Raw genomic sequence first — 12,765 nt, forward strand, 5'->3', positions numbered from 1 at the left:
ACAAAAAATAAATAGATCTACCAAGATCTGTGGGGTATGCAAAGGGATATGGTGACCACTGGTTTGATAATTAATGAAATTTCCGTTGTGTTTTAAAAAAACAAAAACAAAAAAAAAGGAAAAATGAGAACCAATTTAATCTATACATATAATAAAAGAAACCAATTTTGGGACATTTGTCATCATATTAGGCCATGTTTTAGGGATAATTATAATTTTAATTTAATCTCTTCTAATTAATTATAGATAATCCTCCTACTAAATATTATTTAGTTTAATTATTACTTTTATATTTATCTATTTACTTCAAATTCAAACTAAGTTAAAAAATGAATTTTTTAAAATCTGAGTCCTCAACGTCTTTTTTTCTAACCCTTTTGGACCCCAACGTCTTTTTTTCTAACCCTTTTGGGGGGCCAAAAGGGTTAGAAAAAAAGACGTTGTAGGCTCAGATGTTAAGAAATTCATTTTTTTTTCCTAAAAGAGTAAAAGTGATATCACCATAGGGGTCAAAATCATAATTTACTCTTGATATTAACTACATATTTGAACGTTTTATTAGTTTGATATCAAATAGATTTTACGAAACTTAAAATAAAATTAACTAATATTATTTATCATTTCTACATTTACAAGTTTTAAATAAATGGTTAAATTTATTGAGACTCCGTTAACAAATTTTACTACAATATAATAATCTATTTATATCAATATAAATATATATTTATATTATACTATATAATAAAACATTAATGTGTAACGCCTATCATTCATTGTAAACATTTATTTTATGATTTTCTCGTCTCATTTCCAAACTTATCTTATATTAATTAAATAAATAAATGAATAATGAGCTAATATCAAATTTCATCATACTTTAAATTTTGAATACCATTCTTCTATTTTTCTAATAAAATATGATTCTAAAATTTAAATTGTTAATTTAAGATAGTTTTAAATAAAACAAATTATTTATTACGAAAACCAAACTTTGTATTAATATATGAAATATTTTTATTTTCATTACTAAAAAAAATATTATATCAATTTTATTACATAATTTATAAATCAATTTGTCGGAATTGTTACCAACATTTTTTTTATTTGGTATATAAAATTATATTTATTCAACCCATACAATATGGTTCTTATAGATATAACTTTTTATTATTTAATATATAAAATTATATTTATTCAACCCGTACAATAAAAGAGGTTTTTAAAGATATATTGTTTTATTATTTAGTATATAAAATCATTTATTCGACCCGTGTAATACACGGGGTTATAACCTAGTAATTTAAATATTTCATATTCACTCATTATGACACGTGGGCTCAGAGATCTCATAGATGAAATAAAAGAATCAGAATCAGAATATTAGGCTCAGAGAATGGATTATTACAAGTTGAAAAATCGACCTAAAGTGGGGGAATAGTTCTTGTGAGGTTTGGATAACAGAAGTTACTCTGGTGGATTCGAAGGTTTTTTGTGACTTATCGTGGCTTTTGGATGGGAATACCGGGGGGTCGCCGGTGTTGGCGGACGGTAACGCAGTCACCGATAAGTCTCCAGCGATAGAGGAAGATGGGCAGGCGCTTGAGAAGGGAGTCGACATGTTGGGGGTCGTGCAAGGTCAGGATGAGGCGGCTCCTTTGCATGGGGCAGGCCATGCAGATGAGGATTTCGAGAAAACAAATGATGAGCAAGGGATTCGTGGGGCCTCTTGGAACTTTCCCCATGATGCCAACTGGAATAGTGGGGCCGCTGGGGTTACTTCTTTGCCTCAGTCTTCTTCTGGTTTTGTTATTGGGTCTTTACCAGTTTGTGGGCCAGATAATTGGGCTTTTAATTTTAATGACTGGGCTGGAAGCTCTTTTAAGAAAAGAAAAAGGGGGCCTAAACGTGGAGGATGTTTGGATAGGATGCCCTTCAGCAAATCAAATAGGAAAGTATTCTCCTTTGACCTTAACAAAAAGTTAAAAGATCAGGTTGAGAGAGAAGATAGCTCAGAGTCCTCTAATGCCGCCAAAAAGAAAAAACGTAAGGTTAAATTGCAGAGGAGAAGGGTTCGTTTTGATGAGGAATTGGAGGTGCCAGACACGTTCGGGAGCAACACGTCAGGGCTTGATGACGGGTTTGAATCAGATTGGGAGGAAGAAGGGAATGTTCAGCAGGCGACAGTTTCAAGACCGAACCTTATTCCTAACGCAGTAGACGTGGTCACAGAGATGGGGGAAACGGAAGCGGTAGGCAATGTAGTCGGTCTACCGCTACAAAACTTTGAGTCTCAGCTAAAGGACTCGATTGTGGGGGAGCAGGAGAACAAAGGCCAATGAATTTTTTATCCTTTAATGTTAAGGGGGCAGGAGGTGCGGATAAAGCCGCCAGGGTGAGACGCTTGAAACAAGACTACAGTATTTCGTTTATTGCGGTTCAGGAGACTCAGTTGCGTTCCATGTCAGATGCTCAGGTGGAGAAATTTTGGGATAGGTCGAATCACAGGAAGGTTGTGGTCAATGCTATCGGGGGAGATCTGGAGGCTTGTTTTCGATTTGGAACTCGTCGATTTTCTCGGAAACCAACATTGTTACAGGCCAACATTTCATTCTGGTTAGTGGGCTTCTTGTGGGGAACTCTATTCCCTTGAATGTAGTAAATGTTTACGCCCCAACTGATTCCGGGGCTAGGAAACGTCTTTGGGAGGACCTTCTGAACGTGATGGAGGGTACTATGGGTAAATGGATTTTGCTTGGAGACTTTAATGATGTGCGTGTGCCAGAAGAAAGGTTCAATTCAGAGTTTAACCAGGGGAATGCTTTGGTTTTTAATAATTTTGTGGCAGTCGCGGGCCTGTTGGAATACCAAATGGGAGGTAGGAAGTTTACTTTTATGTCGGGTGACGGTCAAAGGCTGAGTAAAATTGACCGTGTGTTCGTTTGCGAACACTTCATGGAATCGTGGCCTAACGCTAAGCTCACGGCTCTTGAAAGAGACGTGTCGGACCATTCGCCGCTTCTTCTTTCGATTCGTGAGGATGGAATCGGTCCAATTCCGTTTCGATTTTTCAATTCTTGGTTAGGTGAACAAGAGTTAGATGATTTGGTGAATCGGGGCATGGATATGGACGCGGGTACAGGGCCGGCCGACCTTAGGATGGGGAAGAAGTTGAAAGCTACCAAAAATCTTATCAAGGCTTGGAGGAGGCAGAAAAAAGACATAGAAGAAAAAGATTTTGAGCAGGCTAAAGCTATGGTTCAACAACTGGAGTGTTTGGCGGAAGTTCGGATTCTAAGCGAGGAGGAAAGAAAATGTTGGAAGGATAATAAACTGGTCACTCGGAATTTCGAATGGAAGAGACTTCAAGATATTCATCAGAAAGCCAAAATCGATTGGTTATTACATGGAGATGAAAACTCAAAATTTTTTCACGGGGTTGTTAATTCTAAGAAAGCTCGGAATAAAATCGATGGGCTGTACTTAAATGGCGCTTGGGAATCTAGGCCGGATGTTATTAAGGAGGAGGTTCGGGAGTTCTTTGCTAAAAAGTACCGGGAGCCGGAGGAGATGAGGCCAAAGATGCGTGGTGACGGATTCTCGAAGCTTTCGGACTCGGAAGCGGCATCCTTAATCGAACCGTTTTCTAATGAAGAGATTCGGGTGGCGGTATGGGAGTGTGGCAATGATAAATCGCCAGGACCGGACGGTTTTTCCTTCGCTTTTGTTAGACATTACTGGGAGAAGCTAAAACCTCATGTCCGGGGAATCATGGATGAGTTTTTCGTCCATGGCACAATCAGTAAGTCTGTAAATTCATCATTTGTGGCTTTAATTCCTAAGGTCTTAGATCCGATGTCCCTATCGGATTTTAGACCTATATCGCTTATTGGTGTAATTAGCAAGATTGTGTCCAAAGTGCTTGCAAATAGGCTAAAAAAGGTATTGGGGTCTATAATTTCGAATGAGCAGTCAGCTTTTATTAAGGGAGGGAACATATTGGATGGGCCGCTAATTATAAACGAGGTGGTGAACTGGGCAAGGAGAAGCAAGAAAAAAATTATGGTTTTCAAAGTCGACTTTGAGAAAGCCTATGATTGTGTGTCTTGGAAATTCCTCATAAATACTATGCGCCATATGGGTTTTCCGTCGAGGTGGAAAAATTGGATCATGGGGATTCTTTTTACGGGTCGGGCCTCGGTTCTAATCAATGGGTCCCCCACGGATGAATTTGAGATAAAACGGGGTCTTAGACAAGGCGACCCTCTCTCGCCGTTTTTGTTTACCATTGTCATGGAAGCTCTTCATGTAATGGTGGACAAAGCAACAAAGGCGGAATTGTTTAAAGGTGTAAAGATTACAAGAGAAGGGTTGTGCCTTTCTCACCTTTTTTATGCGGACGACGCTTTGTTTTTGGGCAATTGGTCGGATGAAAATTTTAGAATTCTTAATAGAATTCTTAGGTGTTTTCAAATGGCTTCGGGGCTCAAAGTAAACTTGTTTAAAAGTAAAGTCTATGGGGTTGGGGTTAATGACGAAGAGGTGGAGGATTTGGCCAATATTCTCGGATGCCGGAAAGGAGAATTCCCGTTTATCTACCTCGGATTACCGGTCGGGGCAAACATGAACCGTATGGCTAGTTGGAAAGCGGTCGTGGATAGATTTAATGCCAAATTATCTTTTTGGAAGGCTCGTATGTTATCTTTTGCTGGAAGGGTAACATTTATTAAATCGGTTTTGGGTTCGATGGAAAACTACTACCTGTCGTTATTCAAAGCGCCTATCGGAGTTATCAAAACTCTCAAAGGGATTCGCCGAAGATTTCTGTGGGGTGGATCTAGCATAGGCCGGAAGATTCGATGGGTGGCGTGGGATAGGATTCTAAGCTCGAAAAAGGCTGGAGGGTTGGGGGTCGGGGGTATCAAGGAGATGAACTTGGGTCTTATTTCTAAATGGTGGTGGCGCTATAAGATCTGTAAAAACCATCTGTGGAACAAGGTTATTGACGAAATACATGGGGGTGGGAGAGCTCATAATATTATCCCTTCAAAAAATTCCATGGTCGGGGTTTGGAAGGCAATTGTGGCTGTGAATAAAGAGTTTAGGAAGTATAATTTGGATCTAAATGACCATCTTGCAGGCGAGGTGGGGAAGGGGGACACTGTGCGGTTTTGGTATGATAAATGGTGTCAAGGGTGTCGGTTGAAAGATCAATTCCCTTCCATTTACACTATTTCGAAAGGTAAACATGGTTTGGTCTCGGAGTTCTATAACCGTGGGAGCGGGGGTATTACTTGGGAGCTGAAGTGGATCAGAAGACCTAGTTCGGCTGTAGAACTGGATGAGTTGCAGAGGATTATGCGTCTGTTGGGCCAGGCCTCTATAACGGACTCTAACGATAAGTGGGAATGGGTTGCTCAGGGGGTAAAATCGGAATTTTCGGTGAAGTGGGTGAGGACAGATTTGGAGGAAAGCACAAACACATGTACGCGGCAACCCCTTTTTAAATGGAGCAGTTTAGCGGTCCCTAAAGTAAACCACTTTGTGTGGAGAGCTTTTAATGGGAATATCCCTACCGCCTCAGCTTTGGCGTCTAGAAATGTGGTTATCAGTGACTGCATGTGTAATCTGTGTGTATTCATGAAGAGAATGCGGACCACTTGCTTGTCGAGTGTTCTTTTGCGAAGACAGTTTGGTGGACAGTCTGTGTGTGGGTTAGGATTCCTATTCCAAGCAGGTTTAAGTCCGTTAGACAGATTCTTCAGCATGCTCTAAACACAGATATGGATCATAAGTGGAAGCGAGTGGTGTATGCTATTTTCTTGTTCACTCTATGGAAACTGTGGCTTTGTCGGAACGATAAAGTGTTCAAGGGGAAGCACAAATCGGCCAGCAGAATTGTGGAGGAAATTAAAGAAGGAACTTACTGGTGGATGGCGAAAAGATGCAAAATGGACGGTCTCAACACGGATAGCTGGAACAAGTTTGAGGGGTTAAGTTTTGGTTAAGTGTGCTTTGTTGCTGTAGCTTTTTCTTTTTCTTTCTTCCCTGTATGTTTGTTTTGCTTCTGTTGTTGTTGGGCACCTGTTAGCTTCTTGCTAAGGTGTTTGTCTTTTGGTTTGGTATGAATATATTCTCCTCTTGGTTGGCCAAAAAAAAGTTACTTATTTATTAGTTATAGAGATATATATAATCCATGTTGGCCCTCAAAACTTGAGCGAGCAGTGGTTATAGGTTCAAGGCAAATCAAGGTAGCATATAGCATTGGTTATAGGTTCAAGGCAAATCAAGGTAGCATATAGCATTGGTTATAGGTTCAAGGCAAATCAAGGGAGCATATATAAGATAATTAAATATATGTAATTCAGGATCAGTAAAATGATTTTCAAACAATTGAAATAATAAATTAGTTGTTCAGGGGATAGTTATTAAAGGTGGGGATAGTTATTAAAGGTGCTAGGCGTACTAAAGGCGCATAGGCCTCGCTTGTGGCTTAGGCGTAAGGAGCAAAAAAAACGAGAGTCTGAGAAAAATAAATCGCACAATGAAAACTTTTTTATGTATTAGAAAATTAATATTATTTTTCAAATAAAATAAAATAAAGCTATTATATATTATTCACTATCATCTATCTAGTACCAGCAGTTATAAAATATTAGTGTATTAGTTTAGAAAAGTAGTTTCCGATAAATAAAAGTAGTAATGTAGCTGGAATTTTGTCGAAAGTTAGAGAATTTGGCCGGAAACTCTCCGGATCTAGAAGTCTCGTCGGAATCTGCGCCTCAACCATCACCCACTTGAAGAATTAAAGCGCAATTTCCTTGACTTAAGGGGCAATTGTCTCGCCTCGCCTGGAGATTAGACCTAGGCCAAGAGGCGATGGCTTTTAAAACTATGGTTCAGGGTAGCTACAGGTGCAACCTACACCGGTTAGGAACCAAACCTAGTAATCCTATCTGAACCCAGGTTGAACCCGAGCTCTAGCCAACCGGTTTGGACGTGTTTCAATCAGTAGGGTAGGACTTGGCGTTTGGATATTTCCACAGTCACACATATTTCAACCAGGTAGTTCATTTCTCGATCACCCAACCTAGTTTGAAACCCTGATTTCAACCCTAATTCGCGAATCCGTTCAGGTGCAAGAAACAAGCCATTTCGCAATGGCTAGTTATCGCATATGTGATAGTTTTAGGCCATTAAATGTAAAGTTTTTAGAAATTTTTCACCAAAAATGGTAATATAAATATGTATTGAATGTAGGGGCCGGGTGTGCATGGGTTGGTTTGGTTCGGTTTTTACCATTAAACATAACCATAACCGCTAGTTTCGATTATGGAATTTTGGTAAACATAACCATAACCAAACTTCGGTTACGGTTAATCGGTTATGAAGTCAGTTATGGTTCGGTTTTGGTTAATTTCGGTTAAGTAACCAAGCAAGGTTTTAAATAAATAGGGTTGTGCACGATTTAAACTTAGCTTGAGCTTTTTTTTATTAGATAACTAAGACTAAACTTTTTGGTTAAACTATCGATTTGGGGTTCTTTTTATAAGGTAATTCTAAACAAAAAATAACTATGATCATATCACCTTAATTCTTTATCAAAGTAAAGGGTATCTATATCAAGATCATTTTGTTACTAACATACTTTTATATAAGTAAAAACCCTCTATATGGTTATGTAAAACATAAATCCATTATATGAACTTACCATTACAAGATCAGTTTGGTTTCAGTTATATCGGTTAACCAAAGCTTCATAACCATAACCATTACCGATTGAACGGTTATGCAAAGTTTCATAACCGTAACCATTGGTTATCGTTTATTAGCGATTCTGTTATGTCGATTATGGTTTAGATATTGGTTATAGCGGTTAATTTACTTACCCCTAATTGAAGGTGTTGATTGAATCACAACACTCGAAAGCAGTCATTCATGTGTCAATATGGGTTGTTCTCCAACAAAACCTACCGTTAGTGAAGCATTTAGAAAAACGGGACCCGAAATTTGGGGAATATTCATTTTTTGATATTTTTATTTTAAAATTTGGTTGAATCCCATTTAAGAACTCAACCCAACCGAATCAATTTCACAATATTCAGTTCTACAAACCCTTAACCGGGTTGAACCCAACCCAGTGTGACTATTTCCAACATCAACTCAACCAGTTCCGGATGAACCCTAACTCGATTTGTGCACCTCTAATTGGTATCATATAAAGGATGATTAGATATATGCATACTGGGACCAACAATACAGCTTAGAAATAATCACCATTTTAATTTTAATAATCTTGAACTTACCTCCAATTCCAATGTTTCCTCAAGTTCCTTGCCACCATACAAATTACCATAAAAGATATGTATGAGTTTCTTCCTGTCCATTTAGTTTATATAGATACAAAGAAACTTTTTTATATATCAAATGTGAACTTACAGGTAATCCCAATGCTTCTTCAAGTTCCTGAAATCAAATAAAGTTTGAACGAAATGGATGTGTCCAATCTTGTTAATTTATCGTATATGGATACAGAGAAACCCTTTCATATTTATCAAATTTGAACTTACCGGCAATCCCAATGCATTTTCAAGTTTCTGACATCAAACGAATTTTGACATAAATGGATGAGTTGATCTAGTTAGTTTAGCGTAAAGAAACGAATTTGGAAAGAAATGGATGAGTTCGATCCACTTAATGCGCAAAGGAAGTTCATAGTTTATAAGAAGTACTCACATGCATTTCACACGCCTCTTCACAATGCTTCACCACCAAAACAAACAAAAAAAAAAAAAACAAATAAACCAGAAGTGTGTTTTAGATCAATTGGATGTCCAGACACAAGTTAACCTCTTAAATTCCATCAAATGTGAACTTAATAACCTGTATTTGCAATGTTTCCACACGTTTCTGGGCAATGAAGTAGTTTAAGAAATGGTTAATATAGTTAATTTAGATGCAGTGTATTCTCTTGATTTCCAATAAACTTGTACTTACTTGCAATCCCAATGCTTCTAGTTCCTGTAACAGTACCAGACATTTTAAAAAGCAAGTGCATAAATTTATTTATTCGAGTAATATATAAACAGTGGAGAGTTCAAATGAGAAGAATTAAAAATTAAAAATAAAAAGAATAAAGGATACAAAGGCAATTTGAACAAATCATTTAATAAGTCTATTATTTAATTTTGATATTCAAATTAATAAACTCTAATCATTTAATATTTAATTTAATGAGCCTATCTTAAAAAATATTTGTGCATCTTACACAATAAAACAATCCTGCATATGATCTTACATTTTCAACGTTCCCTACACAACTAAACAATATCTTGGAGTATGATACAGAATGTGTAGGACTCATACACTTTTAAATAATTTTGCGACTCATAATAAAATATGTGTAGGACACAAAATTTATAAATAATTTTGTCAATTCTAATAAAATTTGTGTAGGAGCCAATACATTAATGATGGTGAAAGAGGAACTTATGGTTGCATTAATAAGACTTGAGTAACTCTTTAAAAATACTTATTAATATTCTACATCAAACTATTTATACTACCCTTAGTAATTAAAGCATTATTTAGAAGTGGACAAAAATGATATCTTCATTCACAACCATTGATAAAAAAAATATAGGGTCTAGGTTAATTCATTTTTACTTCTTTTAAGAAGATTCTTCTCAAATGAAACCCCTCTATATAAATATATACATACATACACACACACACACATATATATATATATATATATATATATATATAATTTAGCATAATTTGGCACAAAGGAAGTTCATAGTTTATAAGAAGTACTCACATGCATTTCACACGCCTCTTCAAAATGCTTCACCACCAAAACAAAATAAATAAATAAATAAATAAATAAAGTAGAAGTGTGTTTTAGATCAATCGGATGTCCAAACACAAGTTAACCTCTTAAATTCCACCAAATGTGAACTTAATTACCTGTATTTGCAATGTTTCCACACGTTTCTGCGCAATGAAGTATTTTCAGAAATGGTTAATATAATTAATTTAGATGCAGTGTAATCTCTTGATTTCCAATAAACTTGTACTTACTTGCAATCCCAATGCTTCTTCTAGTTCCTGTGACAGTACCAAACATTTTAAAAAGAAGCAAGTGCATGAGTTTATTTATTGGAGTAATATATAAATAGTGGAGAGTTAAAATGAGAAGAATTAAAAATTAAGAATAAAAAGAATAAAGGATACAATGTCAATTTGAACAAATCATTTAATAAGTCTATTATTTAATTTTGATATTCAAATTAATAACTCTAATCATTTAATGAGCCTATCTTAAAAAATAATTGTGCATCTTACACAATAAAAACAATCCTGCATATGATCTTACATTTTCAATGTTTCCAACACCGTTAAAACAATATTTTGGTGTAGGATACAGAATGTGTAGGACTCAAACACCTTTAAATAATTTTGCCACTTCAAATAAAATTTGTGTAGGAGCCTATACGTTAATGATGGTGAATGAGGAATTTATGGTTGCGTTAATAAGACTTGAGTAACTCTTTAAAAATATTTATCAACATTCTACATCAAAATATCTGTACTACCCTTAGTAATTAAAGCATTAGTTAAAAGTGGATAAAAATGATACCTAGATTCACAACCATTGATAAAAAAAAATATATGGTCTAGGTTAATTCATTTTTACTTTTTTTAAGAAGATTCTTCTCAAATAAACCCCCTCTATATCAATATATATATATATATATATATATATATATATATATATATATATATATATATATATATATATATATAATTTAGCATAATTTGGCACAAAGGAAGTTCATAGAGTATAAGAAGTACACATGCATTTCACACGCCTCTTCAAAATGCTTCACAACCAAAACAAAAAAAATTAAATAAATAAAACAGAAGTGTATTTTAGATCAATTGGATGTCCAGCCACAAGTTAAACTCTTAAATTCCATCAAATGTGAACATAATTACCTGTATTTGCAATGTTTCCACAAGTTTCTGCGCAATGAAGTATTTTCAGAAATGGTTAATATAGTTAATTTAGATGCAGTGTAATCTCTTGATTTCCAATAAACTTGTACTTACTTGCAATCCCAATGCTTCTTCTAGTTCCTGTGATAGTACCAAATATTTTAAAAAGCAAGTGCATGAGTTTATTTATTCGAGTAATATATAAACAGTGGAGCGTTCAAATGTAAAGAACTAAAATTAAGAATAAAAAGAATAAAGGATACAAAGGCAATTTGAACAAATTATTTAATAAGTCTATTATTTAATTTTGATATTCAAATTAATAAACTCTAATCGTTTAATGAACCTATCTTAAAAAATAGTTGTGCATCTTACACAATAAAAACAATCCTGCATATGATCTTACATTTTCAATGTTTCCTACAATACTAAAACAATATTTTGGTGTAGGATACAGAATGCGTAGAACTCAAACACTTTTAAATAATTTTGCGACTCATAATAAAATATGTGTAGGACACAAAATTTTTAAATAATTTTGTCACTTCTAATAAAATTTGTGTAGGATCCAATACATTAATGATGGTGAAGGAGGAATTTATGATTGCATTAATAAGACTTGAGTAACTCTTTAAAAATATTTATTAATTTTTACATCAAAATATCTATACTACCTTTAGTAATTAAAGCATTATTTAAAAGTGGAAAAAAATGATATCTTGATTCACAACCAATAATCAAAAAAATATAGGGTGTAGGTTAATTCATTTTTACTTTTTTTAAGAAGATTCTTCTTAAATGAACCCCCTCTACACACACACACATATATATATATAATCTAGCATAATTTGGCACAAAGGAATTTCATAGTTTATAAGAAGTACTCACATGCATTTCACACGCCTCTTCAAAATGCTTCACCACCAAATAAAAAAAAACCAGAAGTGTGTTTTAGATCAATTGGATGTCCAGACACAAGTTAACCTCTTAAATTCCATCAAATGTGAACTAAATTACCTGTTTTTGCAATTTTTCCACAAGTTTCTGGGCAATGAAGTATTTTCAGAAATGGTTAATATAGTTAATTTAGATGTAGTGTAATCTCTTGATTTTCAATTAAACTTGTACTTACTTGCAATCCCAATGCTTCTTCTAGTTCCTGTGACAGTACCAGACATTTTAAAAACCAAGTGCATGAGTTTATTTATTCGAGTAATATATAAACAGTAGAGAGTTCAAATGAGAAGAATTTAAAATTAAGAATAAAAAGAATAAAGGATACAAAGGTAATTTTAACAAATCATAAAATGAGTCTATTATTTAATTTTCATATTCAAATTAATGAACTCTAATCATTTAATGAGCCTATCATAAAAAATATTTGTGCATCTTACAAAATAAAAACAATCCTGCATATGATCTTACATTTTCAAAGTTTTCTGCACCATTAAAACAATATTTTGTTGTAGGATACAAAATGTGTAGGACTCAAACAATTTTAAATAATTTTGTGACTCAAAATAAAATATGTGTTGGACACAATATTTTTAAATAATTTTGTCACTTCTAATAAAATTTGTGTAGGAATCAATACATTAATGACGGTGAAGGAGGAATTTATGGTTGCATTAATAAGACTTGAGTAACTCTTTAAAAATATTTATTCATATTCTACATCAAAATATCTATACTACCCATAGTAATTAAAGCATTATTTATAAGTGGACAAAAATGATATCTTCATTTACAACCATTGATAAAAAATAT

At 34.5% G+C, this 12,765-nt stretch overlaps 1 protein-coding gene across 5 annotated transcripts in view; it reads right to left on the reverse strand.

Annotated features, from left to right (window-relative positions):
* Positions 1-12,765, reverse strand: part of LOC110865968 — a 55,415-nt gene that overhangs the window by 32,258 nt on the left and 10,392 nt on the right. For 3 of the 5 annotated variants that reach the window (XM_035990162.1, XM_035990161.1, XM_035990164.1), the window contains exons 3-17: positions 12,131-12,157; positions 12,016-12,042; positions 11,887-11,913; positions 11,113-11,139; positions 10,999-11,025; positions 10,857-10,883; positions 10,081-10,107; positions 9,967-9,993; positions 9,818-9,844; positions 8,995-9,018; positions 8,881-8,907; positions 8,734-8,760; positions 8,568-8,594; positions 8,437-8,463; positions 8,304-8,330 (exon numbers count right to left, since the gene is read on the reverse strand). In XM_035990162.1, coding sequence (XP_035846055.1) covers positions 8,304-8,330; positions 8,437-8,463; positions 8,568-8,594; positions 8,734-8,760; positions 8,881-8,907; positions 8,995-9,018; positions 9,818-9,844; positions 9,967-9,993; positions 10,081-10,107; positions 10,857-10,883; positions 10,999-11,025; positions 11,113-11,139; positions 11,887-11,913; positions 12,016-12,042; positions 12,131-12,157 — 402 coding nt within the window. The remainder of the gene's footprint in view (positions 1-8,303; positions 8,331-8,436; positions 8,464-8,567; positions 8,595-8,733; positions 8,761-8,880; positions 8,908-8,994; positions 9,019-9,817; positions 9,845-9,966; positions 9,994-10,080; positions 10,108-10,856; positions 10,884-10,998; positions 11,026-11,112; positions 11,140-11,886; positions 11,914-12,015; positions 12,043-12,130; positions 12,158-12,765) is intronic. The other 2 variants (XM_035990163.1, XM_035990165.1) reach the window with 2 other exon arrangements.

The sequence above is a fragment of the Helianthus annuus genome, chromosome 5, assembly GCF_002127325.2.
Source record: "Helianthus annuus cultivar XRQ/B chromosome 5, HanXRQr2.0-SUNRISE, whole genome shotgun sequence".
NCBI lineage: Eukaryota > Viridiplantae > Streptophyta > Magnoliopsida > Asterales > Asteraceae > Helianthus > Helianthus annuus.